Source organism: Capsella rubella, unplaced genomic scaffold (assembly GCF_000375325.1).
Source record: "Capsella rubella cultivar Monte Gargano unplaced genomic scaffold, Caprub1_0 scaffold_7, whole genome shotgun sequence".
Lineage (NCBI taxonomy): Eukaryota > Viridiplantae > Streptophyta > Magnoliopsida > Brassicales > Brassicaceae > Capsella > Capsella rubella.
The window spans coordinates 12,440,873-12,461,699 of NW_006238917.1; the positions used below are offsets into that span (position 1 = coordinate 12,440,873).

The following is a 20,827-nucleotide window of genomic DNA, read 5'->3' on the forward strand; positions in this document are numbered from 1 at the left end:
ATGGACTTTGTCTTAGGATTGCCTAAGATTAGACACAAGGATTCAATCTTTGTCGTCGTGGACCGGTTCTCCAAGATGGCACACTTCATCCCACGTGACAAGACCAATGACGCTACTCAAACCGCGGATTTGTTCTTCAAGGAAGTGGTGCGCCTCCATGGTATCCCGAGAACCATCGTTTCTGATCGTGACACCAAGTTCTTGAGTCACTTTTGGAAGACACTTTGGAGAAAGTTAGGTACCAAGTTTCTATTCTCTAAAACTTGTCATCCTCAAACGGATGGACAAACCGAAGTGGTAAACCGAACTCTCTCAACTTTACTTAGAGCCACTCTTGGTAGGAATATGGCTACATGGCTTGATTGCATTCCTTTTATTGAGTTTGCTTATAATCGTGCCGTTCACTCGGCTACAAAACTATCTCCCTTCGAGATAGTCTACGGAACTAACCCTTTATGTCCCATAGATTTAGCACCTTTACCTCAGATAGAACAGGCTTGTCAAGTTGGGTTAAGACGAGGAGAAGTCATAAAGAAGTTGCATGAAAAAGCAAAAGACAACTTGGAGAAGAAGGCCGTCGACAACAAACGCAAAGCTGATCGAGGAAGAAAAGAAGTGTTATTTGAACCAGAAGATTGGGTCTGGTTACATATGAGGCCTGAGAGGTTTCCAACACAAAGAGCATCCAAGCTATCACCAAGAGGCGACGGACCATTCAAGATCCTCGAGAAGATCAATGACAATGCTTACCGTTTGGAGCTACCTAATGAGGTAAAAATTTCTCATACTTTTAATGTCGCTGACTTGTCTGCTTATGATCCAGGAGATTCAGTTTTGAGGGGAAAACCTTTTAAAGAGGGAGGGAATGATGCAGACATCGATTATCCTGTCCAACCCGCTGAACTAGATCAAGTACCAGATCCTGTACCACACCCTGTACCAGTCGTCCCAATAGGTCCCATGACTCGTTCAAAGTCTAAACAACTTAGAAAGAGGTTCAATCTAGCTGTACAAGACATTGTGAGCTCACTAGAGCTGAACTACGTCAACTGGTCTGTACCACCGGTACTCCATCATGACGGATATGATCCCATCGCCGAAGAAGAGCTTGCTGAAACATTCACCCAAATGAGTCTTGAACATACCATTTCCCCAGGTATGAATTCTCCTTTGACAGGTCAAGAAACCTCTAGAATCCAAGAGAAGACAATGGAGTCACAAGAGACGAGAAAAACAAGCTTCACCTTCGAGAGTGATCAAGAGAGTGAAGATCAAGAACAAGACATCACGGACTTGGAAGAGCTTCAAGAGACTGATCAAGCTACCCAAGAGAAACTCCAAGAAACCATCTACTTCAAGAAACCAACAAACAAACAGGCACCTGACAAGACCCCTGAAGTAGATCAAGACGTATTTCAGAGAACATCGACTGGGCCTAGATTGCATCCAGGTAAGTTCTATTCAATATTTTCGATACTTGCAGGTCCATTAAGCCCCAACAACGGCTAGGAGACGTGCTCATCACGAGGTTTCAAGTTTGCTTTAGTATTTTACTTATTTTCTTTCCAAAAACAATGGCTTTGTATTTGTAGTTTTATTTGTTTCCTTTGTTGCATTTTTACATTTATTTCGGCCTTAGGGCTAGCTGAAGGACTCTTATAACGTCCCCCTGCAGCAGTTGTACGAGTTTTCACCCTATTATCAATAAAGAACCCGAATTTTCTTCAATTTTCTCCTTAAGTGTTCTTAAGAGAAAAGCTTGTCCTTTGTCTTGTGTGTGTGATTCCACAAGGCTGAGTTCGTGTACTGTATCAGAGACTAATCACATCTCTGTGGTGTACTTCAATCCGCCAACACTTCCCCTTTATTCGATCCCACACGAGAGAAGCGACCGCCATCGTGTCAGATCTACATCAACGACCATCTTTCCTTCAGAAGAGAGAAGCGACCGCCATCTTGTGAAGCCATCATATCTATCCTAATACAAGCTCCCCACCGAGTCTTGTATCACAGTTATAGAGCAAGAGGAACACAAATCTAGAGGGTCAGAAACATATATCTAAACAGTACAGAGCAATAATAAATGAGATGCATAGGAATCCTCGAGTGTTTCAGAAGGTTTAACGTGCTTTTCAAGGAGCCTTCCACGATGAACTTTGGCACTGATGAGAGTCGTTTATAGTAAATATAACATTAGCATCATAATTCATTCTAGGTTAAATAAGACACGGTTATGGTTAATTCATTCCTTAAACTCTCCAAGATGCTTTTCTTACCCTAGTTTAAACTAAAAGGAGGTAATTTGGATTACCTCAATTTGGCTACCATCAAAGGCATGATTCTCTGTAATAGACTCGATCGACTCCCCGGACGATATGCTGGAGTTGAGTCAAAATTCCAATCTCCAGGGGTACCAATATTGTTACTCGAACCCTGGTGAGAGACCCTTTAAACATGCAGAGTTACTACCACTTTGATGGGTGAGAACTGGTGACTTAGGGGCGGATTGGTGACAACTTTTAAGGCTTTAAAACCATTTTAAAGCCTTAACAGCATTTTTTTTGCCAATCAACTTTTTTTTTTACTTTTTTTTTTAAAAGCCTTTAAAGCGACTTTAATTTTTTCGTTCTTTATTTTTTCTTCATTCTTAGAGCCTCAATATCACGGCTTTGAAACCAAAAAATTCTAAAAGCTATTTTTTTCTCCCCATAATAATTACAAACTGTTTACAGATTTATATATATTTTTTGAACTTTTTTATGTAAATTAATTATCAGCACTATTTTTCCTTTCTTTTAACATCCATTTCTCTTTATAAATTTAATATTTTCACTATCACCATTATATCCTTGTAATTTCATTAAAAAATTAAAATTTATCATTTGTCACTATGTTACATATGAATTTATTATCATATATTTATAAAATTATATATAATAGAAAAAAGAAAATATTGCATCTTTTAAAGTTATTTTTGTTGATAATTAGATTTTAAAAAGTTAAAGTGTTTACAGCAAAGTTTTTACCGTCAAAGTCTCTACAGTCAAAGTCTTTACAGTCAAAGTCTCTACAACCATAAGTAACAGTCGTTACCAATCGACCTCTTAATCTCTATTTAATAATGACTTAAATGCACAACTCGATATAATTACCGGTTACTACAGTTCGGTAAAGATTTCTATAGCAAAATCATACAAACTGATCAATTCTCGTTTTAATTATGGTTTCGTTAAAAATTACGAGAACAAACCTACCAAGAACAGTTGCGCTCATGTGAGCTAGAATTCGTATGAACTAAATAATCACCAAGAGAACAAAATGAAAAGCTCAACGATGATCAAAACTTGTGGTGAAAATCTTCAAATTGATATGTATACTAAAATCTTTTAGTGTAGTTTTGATTTGCAAACCTATCACTTACCAATCCAAGATAAAAAAGAAAACTCAAATCCCTTACAGTGGAGATTTTTTAAAGAGATGTCCTAACTCTCTTCTAAAAAACGATACGCTTTAATTTGTTACACACACACACATCAATCAACACATATCTTCCTCAATTCAATACTCTTCTATATATTTAATTTAATTTATATACAACTCACTATACTCTCAAGGCTCTGCTACAACAATATGTTTCTTCTTTGCATATTAAAATGTCTCAGCGACTCTTTTTGAGCTAATACACGTGCCTCTCCTCGCCCATCATGTTTGCGTCTAAACTGTGTTATTGTTTTTTCTGATTGTCTTTAGAATTAGTCTAACCATCGATCATGACTGTATTTTAAAACATTATCTCATGCATTTTCTAGTTAGCCAAACGCTATTCAAACCGGCGACCTCTAATCTTTTGCCAGATATCCTTACCAATTGAGCTAGTAGCACTTGGTTATGAGAGAGAAATTAGCTTTACTAAACATGTTGAATTGCAATTTCTAGTTAGCCATGTTTGTTTGAGCTAGTGCTTTGAGTGAGAGCAAACATTTGGTTAATAAGTTGTTTATTTATCAAACGTCTTAGGACTAACGAGTTCTTCTCAACCTTTGTTCAAAAAGATTCCAAAATTTTAGATTTAGGGCCAAACAAACTCAAGATTATCAAACAACTATTGTGTAGAGATTTTATGTACTTGCATGTTCCTCTATACATTTTGACCTTGTCCAAACACTTGTCTGGAATCATGGCTAGAACAGAACGATGACCATTCATCCTTCATCCTTGGATCATATTCAACCTGAAGATAGTACTTACAGAGCAAGAGCAACACAAATCTAGAGGGTCAGAAACATAAATCTAGATAGCTACAGAGCAATGATAAATGAGACGCATTGGAACCCTCGAGTGTTTTAGAAGGTTTTCCAGTTAACTTGCTTTTAAAGGAACCTTTGACGATGAACTTTGGCGCTGATGAGAGTCGTTTTATAGTAAGTATGATGGGAACAGAACAGCGCCTGTCCGGAGCATAAGAAACCTAATAAGGGCTCTCCATGGGAAGGTTCAAGGTTGAATAAGTCAAGGTTATGCTTAATCCATTCTTTAAAGTCTCCAATATGCTTTTCTTACCCTAGTTTAAACTAAAAAGAGGTAATTTGGATTACCTTGATTTGGCTACCATCAAAGGCATGATTCTCTGTGATAAACTCGATCGACTCCCCGAACGATATATTGGAGTTGAGTCAAATGTTCCAATCGTATGGGGTACCAATTGTTAGTTTCTATGAGACTAAGCTCATAATAGAGAGTAGACAATCACTTGGTGAATGAATCTCTCTAGAACCATACAAGGGAACTCGTTCTTAAGATGAAGAGACCATCAACTTGTGATGGAATCCACACATATATCCAACAATATATCTGAATATACTAGAGATTAAATCAAGTATATAAAGGAGAAAGCATCTCGTTAGTGTTAGATTTGAGGAACAAAAATGAGAAAGAGATTGGGAGAGAAGGTGAATTGTAACCAAGAATAGAAGAGAGAGAATTGCTCTCCCTTACTTCATTAGGTTTACAGCCACACATATATGTAGGTGGGATAAGGGATAAGCTTACAAGGAAAGCTAATAATATAAATAATGCTAATCTATTTTATCTCTTAACATCCCCCGTATGTATAGTATAGACCAATATAGAGACGAGCCTAATGGTCTATACTATGCGAACTTAGTCAATAAAGAATAGACTAATATAAAGTAGAACATAATGGTCTATTCTATCTTGACATACTCAATACTCCCCCTCAAGATTAAGTGTAGAGACATCGGAGGTTAAGCTTGGAGATACACGAGCCTAGTTGAGTGTCACACTTCATTGAACACCATTAAGCTCGGCCTCGTCTTCTAGACTTCGGCCTTAGGTTCTCCTTTCTCTTCTTCCTCTCTAATACTCCCTCTCAAGCTTGGGCAGCGGGAACCAAATGCCAAGCTTGCAACACGCAAATGACTACCTCATTAAAAAAACCTTAACAAAGAAAACCTCTTGGGACAAAACTTTGTTAAGGGAAAAAGAGTATAGTCTTCACGGTTGAATGATGTAGCTATGACCATGGTTTGAATATGAGATCTCTTTGGCTTCTTGCTTTGACTTCTTTTTGAGACTCTAATCCTCCGTGTGTGTACTCGCTTGAGGGCTTTCTCCCTCTCGGTCACCACCATGGATTGATCTTCCTTGAGTCAAGCTAGAATTATCCATCCGGTTCTCTTCTTCTCATCTAGCTTTTTTGCACCTTCAACAAAAATATGTAAAGAAATCTTAAGTGTATTGGCCACAAGGATAACATTAAGCTAGATTGAGACTAAATAGACCAAACTCAAATTGAACTAGTCTCTTACTAAGCTCAATTTAAACACAACAGTACAAATAAGAATTTAAACATGCAAATCCAATTGAAACATGACAGATTAAGCATGATTAATCCGAGTAAATTGAAGACAAATCTCTAAAAACAAAACTTAAAATTCATTCTCTAAATTCAGATTCTAAGCATGACAAAGTCACTTTAAGTGCATGGCTAATCTGAATAAAATGTGAGCAATGAATTAAAGATATTGAAAGAGTTAAGGGTTTAGAGATAGCCTTTTGTCTTCATTGTTGTAATGTATTTGGTTGAGACTTGTTTTCCACCACCACTTGAGTTTCTGCCCCATGGGTCTCCTCTTCATGGTTGATGACTTACTAGAACTCAATGCACCTCTTCTACATCCAACTTTGGATGAGCTTCATGGTTGGCTTGGAGACTTCTTCTCCAGACGCTTCCTTTTAGGATTATTGGAGCTTCTTTCACAGCTCCACATTACATATAAGCCCCAAAACATGATGGAGATGATCCATCGGTTAACCACCAGCCTTGTATCTCCACTAGTCCTTCCATCTAGCTTTATCTCTCTCGGTCAGCTTTAAATAGGTTCACCACGCTTGAGAGAGCCATATATACTCTTCCCTCGGGTCATCCTTTGTACCGCCGGAGTTTAGTACTATGGTTGAAACTATCAAGTGGTCTTGAAGCTGAATGAGACCTTCTTTGAAGCTTCCTTGATTATTCGCTTCTTTAAAGATCTTCTAGAGCTCCATGAGGGTTGTTTACACTTTTCTCCCCCTCAAGTTTGGTTTGAAAGTTGAATGAGAGCCAATCTTGGAGGTTTTTACACACCCTTCTTTAGCTCCGGAAGTGTTCTTTGACTTCTCCTTCTTTGTATCTTTCTTTGAAACTTCTTCACAACACCAAGCCTAGCAGCCATTAGCTCTTAAAGCTAATCCTCCTTCATTATCCCTTCTTGGAACAACATCAAGACTAGTATTCTAAGGCTTCTTTCATGACCGCTTCTTAGGTTTCAAGGGCTCCAATTTGGCTTCTTTTGAAGCACTTTTCATGGCCAGGCAATGGCCAATCGACACCTCAACCGACCTCAATAGTCGATAGCTTCTTCTCAGTCGCGTCAGATTGATATATACCCACTGAATCGGGCATAACTTTTGATCTTATCCTCGGTTGTGGGTGATATCACTTTCACTGGAAAGCTTACTCAAATTCCAACAACTTTAATCAATAATGTGGAAGCTGAATCCCAGTGGAAGGCCGTCGTACAAGTTAATCTTTAGGACGCTTTGACAGAGAAATTTCTTGCATGGTTAAGAATTTGCTTCTTCCTCTAAGAGATTTCATTCCTTTTAGTCCTTCATGACTTGATTCCTCTTCTTATGGACCTCTTTGCCTCATCTTGCGTTTCTCTTTGAGAATTTCCACACATGCCTCCTCTCCTTTAACTCTTCAACATGAGATTTAAAGAAATATTTTAAAATATATGTTGTGGGGTTTTAAGAAAAACACTAAATAAAACTTGAGAAACCAAATGAGAGAATTAATTATAGAAATTTAGGAATGAACCTTTATTTCTCTTTTAAATACTATATTTATTTTTAAGAAAATATTTAAACTGAATGTGAAATATTTCAAATATTTTCAAAAACAAATTTAAACTATTTTCAAATAAATATAAATATTTAAATATAAATTCAAACTTGAAATTCAAATTTCAATACTTGAATAAGATGAATTTAAATTTAAAATAGAGAGTTTAGAAGTTAGCCTTTAAATTTGGAGATGTGGTTTAAAACCTCTTTGGGACCACTCTCTTGATTTATTCATGGCTTGGGCCATGTCTTGAGTCAAGAGACCTTATGCCTAGTATGGCTTGACATCTAGTGCACATCCAATCTTGAACTCCAACAACTTGACACTAACACACATGCTTTTGAGCTGATTCATCACCTTCCACCAGCTTGCATTTCCATTAGGCCTCTCCACAAGAACCACAACCAAAGCATTCCCTCTTGGTAAGTCTCTCGGGTTTACCCTTGTATCTTCTGGAGATTAACTAGGTTGGACGTTCTTGTGGATTCCAAAGCTTGGTGGCCCTTGGTTCTAACTACAAGCACTGTGTTGTGCCATTTTGAGACAGCAAACTCACCATCTTCAACGATTGAACCTGTTTTAGACTTAGAAGAACAGATTCTAAACAAGAGATGGTGAGAGATTAGAGAGTAAAGACTGAAAATAAAGAGAGTATAAGTAACAAGAGTATAAGAGAATGATAAAGAATTAGTAATAAGAGAATATAGAGTATAAGCACAGGTAATGAGAATGAACATAGATAAAAAGAGAATAGCCGAAGCAAATAGAATGAGCATAAATAAAAGAGAATTGAGAATTTACTCAAGAGTTCAAATGGACAGAGTTTTGCTCTGGTTTCTTGAGTTTTAAAGAGACTTTAACAGCCAAGAGCATCCAAGAATCATCAAGAGTTTGGTGCTTTAATGGCTGAAACATAATGAACCGTTGGGCAATCGATTTACCCATCGGTTAAAGACATGAACCCACTGAAATAACACATGAACAAGAGTTTTCCAGTGGCTTTAAATCAACATGAACCACAAAATATCATATAGAAGATGATTTTCGTGGCCTTAGTTGCAAAGAAAAAGCAAGAGAAACCTTTGGAAAAAAACAATTTGTCCACCGGTTATAAAAATGCATCTTTTAAGGGAAAAGCCTAAAAATTCGCTATCTATAATTTTTTTCGACGATTAATACATGTACTTTTTTGTTGAACGAAAAAACTTTGTTTATTAAATTTTGTTATAAAAAGTCTTCGTTTATTTAACTTTTGGTAAATTCTTACCCACGATCCCAAATCAAAAATAAAATTCCAATTTTACCCCTACCATTTGAATTAATTATTAATGTTAAAATAATATGGTAGTAATTTTAAATTTTTATTTTTGACTATTAATATTTAGGGTTTAGCGTTTAGGATTTAGAAATTAGTTTTGAATGCTAAAAATTATAGATTGGTTTTTGCGATATTTTTGGAAGAAAACTTATTTTAATGGTATATTTGAAAAATAAAACTTTTAATGATATTTTGGAATAAAATTTATAATTATATTTTTGGAAAAATACTCATTTTAGTGTTATTTTTGATAATTTTCCTTTTTTTTACTACTATAATTTAGTTATAAAATAAATAAAAAAATAAAAATAAAATCTTAAAATACAAAGATTACTTTAGTATTATTGGAGAATATAAAATTTGTAAGCAAAACTGATTTGAAATAACTTAAAAAGATTTGTAATGGATTTATTAATTTGTAAGCAAAATGGATCTGAATATTTTTAATAATTTTTTTTTGTATTTACATTTTCTTTAAACTTTTATAGATTGATTAGATTTTCTTTCTATTTTGAATTTATATTTATACATAAAATAATAATAGTAAACATAATACATCAATAAAATTAGTTTTGAGTTAAAATTTCATTTTTATCAAATAAAATTAATAATTATTTCCATATTATTTAAACATTAATAATTAATTCAGATGGTAGGGGTAAAATTGGAATTGTATTTTTGGTTTGTGATCGTGGATAGGAATTTACCAAAAATTAAATACACGAAGACTTTTTATAACAAAATTAAGTAAACAAAGTTTTTTAGTCCAACTAAAAAAGTACATGTATTAATCGTCCAAAAAAATAATAGATGGCGAATTTTTAGGGGAAGAGAATGAACATAGATAAAAAGAGAATAGCGGAAGCAAATAGAATGAGAATAAATAAAAGAGAATTGAGAATTTACTCAAGAGTTCAAATGGACAGAGTTTTGCTCTGTTTTCTTGAGTTTTAAAGAGACTTTAACAGCCAAGAGCATCCAAGAATCATCAAGAGTTTGGTGCTTTAATGGCTGAAACATAATGAACCGTTGGGCAATCGATTTACCCATCGGTTAAAGACATGAACCCACTGAAATAACACATGAACAAGAGTTTTCCAGTGGCTTTAAATCAACATGAACCACGAAATATCATATAGAAGATGATTTTCGTGGCCTTAGTTGTAAAGAAAAAGCAAGAGAAACCTTTGGAACAAAACAATTTGTCCACCAGTTATAAAAATGCATCTTTTAAGAACAAGCTTATATCCAATGGACTAAGCTATATGGAGATGCCAAAACAAAGATCTCTCTCCCCCTCAAGCTTGAACGTGGGCATTACAACAGTACCAAGAACAAGCTTTCAACAACAAGATGTGAGAGAGAAAGACTTTTAAAACAACAAAGAAAGAGAATGCTTTAAGAACGAGTTCTAGAGTTCTTGAGGAACCAAAAGAGGAACCTGCTCTGATACCATGTTAGCTTCTATGAGACTAAGCTCATAATAGAGAGTAGACAATGACTTGGTTAATGAATCTCTCTAGAACCATACAAGGGAACTCGTTGTTAAGATGAAGAGACCATCAACTTGTGATGGAATCCACACATATATCCAACAATATATCTGAATATACTAGAGAGTAAATCAAGTATATGTAGGAGAAAGCATCTAGTTAGTGTTAGATTTGAGGAACAAAAATGAGAAAGAGATTGGGAGAGAAGATGAATAGTAACCAAGAATAGAAGAGAGAGAATTGCTCTCCCTTACTTCATTAGGTTTACAGCCACACATATATGTAGGTGGGATAAGGGATAAACTTACAAGGAAAGATAATAATATAAATAATGCTAATCTATTTTATCTCTTAACATCCCCCGTATGTATAGTATAGACCAATATAGAGACGAGCCTAATGGTCTATACTATCCAAACTTAGTCAATATAGAATAGACCAATATAAAGTAGAACATAATGGTCTATTCTATCTTGACATACTCAATACCAATATTGTTACTCGACCCCTAGTGAAAGAAACCCTTTAAACATGCAGAGTTACTACCACTTTGATGGGTGAGAATAGGTGAATGGTAACCTTATCTCTATTTAATAATTACTTAAACGCATAACTCTTAATATAATTACCCGGTTTACTACGGTTCGGTAAAGATTTCTAGAGCAAAATCATACAACTGATCAATTCTCGGTTTAATTACGGTTCGTTAAAGAAGAGTTACGCTCATGTGAGCTAGAATTCATATGAACTAAAGATTCACCAAGAGAACAAAATGAAAAGCTAAACGATGATCAGAACTTGTGGTACATCTTCAATTTGATATGTATCACTTATCACTTACCAATCCAAGATACAAAAAAAACTCCAATCCCTTACATTGGATATTTGTCGAAGAGATGTCCTAACTCTCTAACAAACCATACACTTTGTTACACACACACACACACACATCACTACTCTTATATCTATTAAATTTATAAACAACTCACTAGACTCTCAAGTATTAACAACAATATGTTTTTTCTTGCTCTGTTTTAACTCTGTTTCGCGTGCCTTGCCTGCATCTTTTTGCTTATTCACGTGTCTTAGCGACTTCTTTTGAGTTACCAGACGTGTGTACTTGCTTGTTAACTTGAACATCATCATGTTTGCGTCTAAATTGTAGTGTTCTTTTTTCTGATGGTCTTTAGAATTAGTCTAATCATCGATCATGACTGTATCTTACAACATCATCTCATGTTTTTTGCAACACAGGATTCAAAGACCACGTCGTTGTCCCTAATTTTCTTCTCTGAATAGTAACAGAAACTAAAACTAAAAACAGAACTTTTTTTTTAAAAAGAGGTAATTTGGATTACCTCAAATTGGTTACCATCAAAGGCGTGATTCTTTGTGATAGACTCCCCTACGCGACCGCAATGAGGAGATGCCCGGAATAGAAGAACCGGAGATCACACTACAATATGGCCCGTTTTGGAAGCGGTATCAAGTTTCTTCTGGGAAACCAATATACAATATAACCTCTATAAATTAATACTCTATAAATTAATAAACACTATAAATTAATAAATTTTGCTGGTCCCAAGTTGGACCAATATAAAAATTAACCAAATTCGATAAGATAATAAAATAATAAGTTTTTTCGAAATCCCTATGTAAATATAGTCCCAATAATATCATAAATTAATAATCACTATATATATATATATATATATATAAGTAGTTATGTTAAAATATGCTTTTAGTTTTTTCTAAAAATGAATTTCTCCTAATCCTCATCTCTATAAAAAAAAAATTATGTTATATTTTTAAACTATAATCTTATAAGAAATTCCATAACATCATAAAATAACCAAAATTTTTTAATGTTTTCTATTTATAAAATATTCATCATATTCATTTTTTGTTTGTTTTATAAGATGGTAAAAGATAACAATTGAGGTATTAATCATAAATTTGAATTTATGTATATACTTTGTATAGAAGTGAACTTATTTATAATATTTTTAATTAATTTTTATTATTTTTTATAAATATAGAATTCAATTCTAAATTATTAAAATTTATATAATCTTAAAGACTATTCTTATTTTGTAAAATTGTCCCAATCTATAATTTCAAAAAACTTTAAGAGTTAAAATACCACTATAAATTAATAATTATTAATTTACACTATAAAATAATAGATATTAATTTATAGATAAATTAATATCACTATAAATTATTAAAATTCGGTGGTCCCAACATTATTAATTTATAGAGGTTTTACTGTATTTACTCGATCCCTGGTGAGAGACACTTTCAACATGCTGAGTCTCTACCATTTTTGATGGGTGAGAATTGGTAACCTAATCTCTATTTAGTAATTATTATTACATTAAGTAGTAAACTGCGCTTAAGTCCACAGCTCAATAGCCGGTTGACTAACGTTTGCTAAATTTCTAAAGCAAAAAACATACAACTCAAATTCTCGGTTTAATTACGGTTTGTTCTTGTCCTTTCTCCTCTACAATGTTTTATGAACCAAAAAGTCAATAAAATCAAAATCAATCTTGCATGTGTCTGACAAATCAGATTTGTATTTATTTTAGTGTTTAAACTCTTTTACTAATGACTAAACATTTAATAATTCCAAAAATTGTGGAAATCTCAACTAGAGATGATGTTATAACATACAATTAGAGACGATGTTATAACATACAATTGGTTTCTTCTTTCCCATGGAATGAGCAAGAATCCTCATATTTGGCTTCAACCACCCTATCTGGCATCTGCACGTCACTTGGACCTTAAATGTACAACTCCTGCTTGTGGTACAAAACATTAGAAACTTGTGGTAAACGGAAACATGTGGTACAAGACAATGAAAAATGTATTGATACAATACTTGGAGGTCAAGGAACCAATGTTTACTTTCCGGAGCTGGTCGTCACTCGTACGATACATGGTGAATTCCTCAAAACTATGGAGAGGAAAAGAGCACAAATAGCAAAACCAGGGAGAGGAAAACTCGTCCTGATGAAGAACATGCAGTGTATTGTCTGCAGCATCTGTGGCTTCTTCCAGCAAACTTTTCGATAGCCTTTTTCCAGAAGCAAACATAGAGATGCCTGTAGGTTCTAGAATAGATGGATATGCCCAAAAAAGATTGTATCCTTGCAAACATAGCTGGCAAAAAGACTGAGATGACGCGGTCTCAATTTCAACACTTGGTGGTAGTATTAAATTGGATATGAACATCAAATTATCTGGACATGGATTATGGCGAATCCAAAACTACAAATAGGCCACAAGGCCAAATAAACCTGTTATACAATATATAGAAGCAACAACTCAATAACAAACACATCAAGCTGATGAATCTCAAACACTAATTTAAACACCTTTATCGACGTTTCTAAGAGCGATTCCAGTGGAAGATAATGATTCCAGGACATGAGTAGGGATGTTTTTAGTTTACCAATGACAGTGATGGTGATAGGACCAGAGACGCCTGACCTCCAGCGCTGATACTATAGCTGGACAGACCAGACGAGGATCATAATCTTTGGGAACCGGACAGGTAACAATGTCCCAAAACACGATGTTTTCGCCATTAGAAATAAAAGAAGATCAATCAGATGTGAAACTAATCGTTCTTAAAACCCTGTAACTGTAAATCTTTTATATATAAACCGATAGAGGTTTGTATGGGCCGTGACCTCTTTTTTATGATTTAATTTTTCTAATGGCTCATTAGTTGTGTCTTTGTGCAACAAGACAAAAACTAACGTAACCTTTGAAGTTTGATGTAGAAATCGACACTGTTAATTACTCTCACGTATAAGATTTGGAAACAAAGACCAAGAAAACCAAACTTGGATACGAAGAAATGACGAACTAATGTGAAAAAGATGGTGTAAAAGCATGATGAAGGGTTCTGATATACACATGACCCAGAGCCAAAGAGTATGTACAAAAAAATAAAGAGAAAGAAAAATTCAGCCTTTAAAACTTACCAAATGGTTTTTCTTCCAGTCCCGGAAAGGTAAGAGTACTCTATAGACCTAAACCCAGCTCTGATTCTTGAAATTTTTCCTCATCAGAACCCGAAACCCTACAAATCTCGTAATGCAAACTTCTTGCTTCTAGGATATCAATACTATTACCATTACCATTGTTAGCTATTCGATTTGGACGAGATACTAGGAGTAGTTGCTGGCTTCGCCTTGTGTTGGATGCTTTTCATGCTCAGCTCCATGCTTCTATGAACCATGTCCTGCAACAGTTTCTTAGCCGTGCTAGCAGCTTTTTCTGCCCCGTCGACTTGTACTGCTATGCCATAGACAATTTTCTCTAGTATCAGTGGAGCCATTTCTTTCTCACGAGGGGTCTCTCTTAGTAGGTCCAAGAGGACTCTGGCTCTATCTCGGGACTTTGAAGTTCCTTCTACTGTAGAACTAAGCAGACCCGGGATTGCACCTTCTTTTAGTATGAGTTTCCGATACTTGTCTCGGTTACTGCGGCATAGAGAAAGCAACGCTCCAACCGCATGTTCTATGCTGAGTGGAGAACCATCCTCTACAGTCTCTACTAGAGTCAGAATACCAGATTCACAGCTGGTGATGGCATGCCGCCCGTCCTCAGAGTTAGAAAGTATCATCTCAACCAAGGCTGTAGCTTTTTCGGCAAACTTGGAATGTTTTTTGCATTCTTTGAGTAGGTGGATGAGCGGGGACACGGCTTTAGCATCTAGAATGGAGGCGGAATACTCTTTGCAAGCAGAAAGATTATGAAGGGCCGTGACTGCATCTACTTTCCCCTGAACAGTACCAGAGCTAAGCATCTGAACCAGAAGTGGTGGAACTCCAGATGTTATAATCGTTGCCTTATTAGCTGGCGCAGCTGAGAGTGTTAGAATTGCCGCAGTTGCCAATTCACGCAAACTAGCATTGTGGAGCTTCAGAATCTGTATCAGAGGAGGAAGGGCTCCAGCTTTTACAATCTCAATCTTATTCCTGATCAGAATTCGCAACCAAATATTAGTCAGAATTAGTTAATGACCATCCACATAGCAAGAAACTTCAGGTAAAGCTGCATTTAGAAGATCAGAACATAAAATCGTTAACCACATAACAACGACACACTAATATCTATCACGAATCAGAAACGGGACTGCCATTGCTAATCAGTTCCAACTTCCAAATGTGCAATGCCTGTATGGAAGTGAGAATTTGGATGTGAGCTGAATTAAACTCAATATCGTTGTGGTTTCTACAGATCTTAAGTCACAATATAGATACTCTCAGTTAACTAAGTTGCCTTAAGACTCATTCAGAAACTGCAAACCCCAAATCAAAGTCTAATCTCTAACCAGAGATTCGTGAAGTTTCTTAATAACTACCTAAGGCCTCAGATCGAACATTGAATCTTAAAAACCTAAAACAATTATCTTAGAGATTACCGTTCATTTCTAACGGCGAGGTTAAGGAGAGCGAGGAGAGAAGCGTGACGAGCATCAATGTTAGAGGAGATAAGCATAGGAACAAGCGGCGGGATAACTCCGGCGTCGGCGAGCTTTGACCTAGCCGAAGACTTCACCGGAGACTTTCTAAGCATCTTCCGGATTTCCCTAGCGGCTTCAATTCGGAAATCGAGATCTCCATGTAGAAGCTTCTTAGAGAGATGTAGAATCAGCGATTCCTTGGTGTTTTTCCATGTGTTGGTGGTGGAGGTGGTGGTTTCTTCCTCTGCTTCGTCTTCCGATACAGTCGCCGTCATCGCTGAGTCGCCGGCGATGGAATCCATTATCTGATTCTGGTTCTCCTCCACCACCATTATTATCTCTCTCTTCTTGAGTCCCCCAAGTAGATGATTTCTCAAGTTTGGGTTTCTCTAGTCAAAGACGAAACGACTTATCTAATCTAATCAACAACTTAATAACTAATTAAGAAGAAAATTATGGTATTAGTTGGTAGAGCCGATATTTCTCGAGGTTAGTTAGTTTAACAAAACAAAGTTTACCAATTTGGACATTTTACACAGTAAACTTATAGGTAAGCTAGTAATCTGTTATCTGTGGTACAAGCGATTATTTATACTTGTTTTATTACTAAAATTGTATTGATTAACACGAGTTTACTAGAATAAAAATTACGAGATTTTACTTCCCATTCCCATATTTTAAGCTGTATTTTTTTTATTAATTTTGTTTAATATATAAAATTGTACGACTGTATTCTTATATTAGTAAAAGAGAAATACAAAATATAATAGAAATAATTACACGTAGACATACTTTTGACAAAACAAATAGCATCTACACATACTTTTGGCTAGTGGTATACTTTCCTTCTACTTTTTCAAGAGAAACATATTTTGTTAGACAATTATGCCCTTATGCAAAAGACTCTCTTTTCTTTCTCCCTCACCTCTGGTGTTTCTTCTCTTCTTCTTTCAGATCTCTCTCTCCCTCCCTGCTTAAACCTCTCAAATCAGATAATCATCACTTAATCTGATTCTCTTGCTTTTTTTTTTATATTCCCAGTTTCTTTTGGTCATGCAAAAAACAATAATTTTTTTTTGTTTTCTTTCAATTATTTGGTGAGTTTTTTTATTCTCTTGCTTTTCAACACATATTGGCTACGCATGTAGATTTTTGTAGATATTTATTTTTGCTAAGATTATGTGGATTGGTAAATATTCTAATTTTGTTTGTTTATCTGTTCCAGGATGTAAAACCAGGATTATGTGTAGTGATTTCAGGGCAGTGGAGTTGTGGACATATCCATGTGGATACCTGTTTATGACTAGTCGTGGATGATTCATGGTTTATTGCAGGCGAATCATAGTTGGTGTCCTGATAAAACATGAAAACTAATGAAGCAAATACATGTAGATAGAAAAGGGGACCAAGAACCCTGTGGACTATGTCCATGTGGATACACATATTCACAATCCAAAGCCGCCAAAGATGAGGTATCACTTATCAGTCTTGGATGGATAATGGTTTAGTGGAGGCGAAGACACCTAAACGGCGGCTGCACAAACTGATGGATATAGGTGGAAGAAGCTTAGAGATGGACACAATAACAGTAACCTCACCAACAACCAGAGACAATAATTGCGACAGAGAGAGAAGCGATGATCTAATGGGTGTAGGAAGCTTTAAGGGCATAGACAAAAAAGGTACTCACCACCACCACGCCCAGATATTTATTGTTGTGTGGAGAGAGGGTTACGACGAGAAACCGGCGTATGTCAAAAATCCCAGCGATGCAAAAACGAACGAGGGATGCGGCGAGGGTGAAAAATTAGGCGTTGTTAAAATTAGGGATCGAGAGCACGAATTTAGGGATTGAAAAACATGTTTTGTTTCTTACGGAGAAGAAAACAAAAAAATAATAAGATAATGTTAAGAAGTGAGATAGAGAGTTAACTTTTACGAGGACTCAATTGACATTTCCTTACACAAAAGTATAGGAGTAGTAAGAAGTGGGTCTTTATGTTATAAAATGTTGAGAAAGTGGGTCGGGTCAAAATTAAAAAATTAACCCGATTTTAACAATTGGATACTTTAAAATTGGATATTAAATCGGGTTTGGATACATACATCGGATACTTTCCATATCTAAATTTCAAATTATATTATTGTCATAATTAATTTTTTGATTTCCTAATAAATCTCTAACTAAACAATTATTATTCTTCTTTAACTTTTATTTGATATTATTTTTAATTTATGATATTATAACTACATAATAAAAATATTTACTAAAAATTTAGTTATTTTTTTTGCATATGTTGCAATTTGAATTTTTCAAAACGGACATATAATATTTTGGACAATGATTTAAAATCAGTATAAGTATGACCAATATTAAAACCATTGTTACATGAACATATTTAAAAGTTTCAAAAGTTTCAAAATATTATAATTAAAAGGTTCAAATATATAAAAAGTTTAGAATTTAAAATATTAAAAGTATTTTTTTGGAGACATAGATATAATTTTGGAGACATAATTTTTATTGATAAAATATATTATATATCAAACTATGTAAATTTTAGATAGTTTGTGGGTAATTTCTTAAAATCACAATTATAATTGTAAAGCGAGTTATGAATAATGTTTTTAAGAAAATGAATTATGTTACGGGTTGGTCTTTTAGAAAATATATTGTAAGTATGTAATTTTACATATATTCCTACTTCTACTACAAAAATGGTCAAGTTAAATAATTTGTCGATAAATATTCTTTCGCTCAGTTAAATTTTCACTGTTTTTTTAATTGTATCAAAACTCAATTTATTATTATTTACTTGCTTTTTTGTTTAATTTTTATTTAAACTTATTATATAAATATATGATTCACCATAATCGACTATATTGCAATAAAATTAAAATGTAACATATTCTAATCCGTTAAAGGTTATATATATATATGTAATTATTTCCTCTGCGCTGTAGCGCGGGTCTGAACCTAGTTTTATATAAGCGTAATTTGATCGACTTAACTAAATAAGTCTAGTATTCAAAAATGAAATAATTTTGGCATAACATTTTTCGTTTAAATAGTCTAATTTCATATTAAAATATTTGTGAGTTTCATCATAGTAGACAACCCATACATCTATAACCATAATTACTAGTTTTGCACCCGCGGTATACCGCGTGTATTTGTTTGTAAAATAATTTTTTTATAATACTTGATGTTTTATAGTATGTTTTATTTTTCTGTTTATAATGATTAAGTTAGTAGCTGATAATATGAACATAGATTTTTTTGGTGTTTAAATTTGATTTGTATTTACAGCGTCTTTATAAGAGTAGGTTAGATTCCGGAGTTTGTTTGTGTGTATAACGGATAATTTTATTTAAAATTGTAGCTAGTAAGTGTTGGACATTTTTTTTCTTGAGTATAGTATACCTTATTACTATTGTTGTTATTAAAAAATAGTTTGAATCAAGTTTTTGTTTATGTTTAACAAAATATATATATATATATATATATATATATATATATATATATATATAATGAAATATTAGTATTTGATTATTATTTGGTACTTGATTCAAAGTATAGTTAAGATTGTTACCTTGTTGAATTGAAACGCTATCAAAGTATAGTTAAGATTGTTAACTATACTATACTATCAAAGATTGTTAACTATACTATCAAAGATTGTTAACGCTATCAAAGTATAGTTAAGATTGTTACCTTGTTGAATTGACAACGCTATCACCTTTAATTAATTTCTGAGATTCTAGAAAATATCTTTATACACAACATTCATCGTTTGCTTTTTTAATAACCGGTGGGAAAATTTATATAAATTTCATTGTTTGATGGTTTGGCTCATAAATGTAAGATACAATATATATAGGTACGAAGGCTCATGAACTTTGAGATCGTTTAGGGTTCAACTTGATTAGCAAGTGTGAAATCTTTGATAAGAATCAATAATTTTTGAAATATAGCATAATTAGGCATTTAGTAGGAAAGCGTAATTATAATTTGAATGAGAAAATTCAGATTTGTTGATTTGCGATCATTTTGTTTATTGCCAAGATTACAATATTGTGATTGATAAAAATCTAAGATTACGTATCTTCTTAATATTATTCCGATTTGGTTTTTAATAACAATGAGTAATTAGTGTATTAGTGTTTTAAATGTTTGATTAATGGGCTGTGTGTGTAAAACTTTAAGCCCACGAATGTAAAATACTTTTTTCACACGTTTTCTCGTTTCATGATTCGAAGTTGATGGCCCCATAAAGCAATTCGGGCGGGTATGGTTTAGACGCGCGGATCCACTGAATATTTTCGTCTATGTTTTTTGGTTGACAATTTTATCCCTTTTGATTTTGACAAGGGCTCTCAATCATCAAAAATTAAAGGGTAAATATGAGATTTTTTTACCAAAATTTTCAGATTTTCAATTTTGTACTCCTCTTTAATATTAAGAAGATGTAAATTATAATCTGTTCCATCACATGACCCGTGCTATACAATCCCCTATGTATTAAAAGAGAAATACATTTGTGATTTTGGTTGGGTCAATTTAAAATTTTTAACCCGAATTTTTAAATTGGATATTTGATAGGTCCAATTTAATGCACATAAATGTTTATTTGCATATTAAATTTCATTGCATATTTATAGGTAACTATAGTTATATTATTTCTATATCTAATTTTGTATATTTTTCTAACTAACTAAAAATAATATATTAAAGTATATTATTCTCCTTTCATCTTTATGTGATCTTATTTAAAATTTATTATATTACAATATATAATAAAAATACAATATATTTTTACATATTTTGCAATTTGAATTTTTCAAAACGTAGATATATTAGTCGGTTGACAAAAAAAAGTGTATCTACAATGTCCCACATTTGGTAAAATATTTTTTGACAACAGTCCAGATTATTATAAATAAGACTAACAGGTTTTGAACTACCAATGAGCAAGTAAGCTTGATTTATCAAGCATCCAAATTTAAAAGTTTTATAATCTATTTTAAATTTGAGAAAATTAAAGAACTTTTAAAAATCTTCAGAATATTATAATAGTTACCATTTTAAAATGTTTAAGATAATATAAATATTAAAACTTTTA

The 20,827-nt window shown here is 33.7% G+C and overlaps 1 protein-coding gene and 1 long non-coding RNA gene across 2 annotated transcripts; both read right to left on the minus strand.

Moving 5' to 3' along the window:
• Positions 1-4,957: 4,957 nt before the first annotated feature.
• Positions 4,958-8,724, minus strand: LOC111829635. The gene is made up of 2 exons (XR_002833012.1): positions 7,612-8,724; positions 4,958-7,262 (listed from the first exon to the last, which is right to left on the minus strand). It is a non-coding gene; the product is annotated as an uncharacterized LOC111829635 (long non-coding RNA).
• Positions 8,725-14,063: 5,339 nt separating this feature from the next.
• LOC17878983 (U-box domain-containing protein 14) lies at positions 14,064-16,082 on the minus strand. Its single transcript, XM_006282563.2, has 2 exons — positions 15,663-16,082; positions 14,064-15,216 (listed from the first exon to the last, which is right to left on the minus strand). The coding sequence occupies exons 1-2, from the start codon at positions 16,034-16,036 to the stop codon at positions 14,379-14,381; spliced, it is 1,212 nt and encodes a 403-aa protein (XP_006282625.2). The 5' UTR covers positions 16,037-16,082; the 3' UTR covers positions 14,064-14,378.
• Between the last annotated feature and the right edge of the window lie 4,745 nt (positions 16,083-20,827).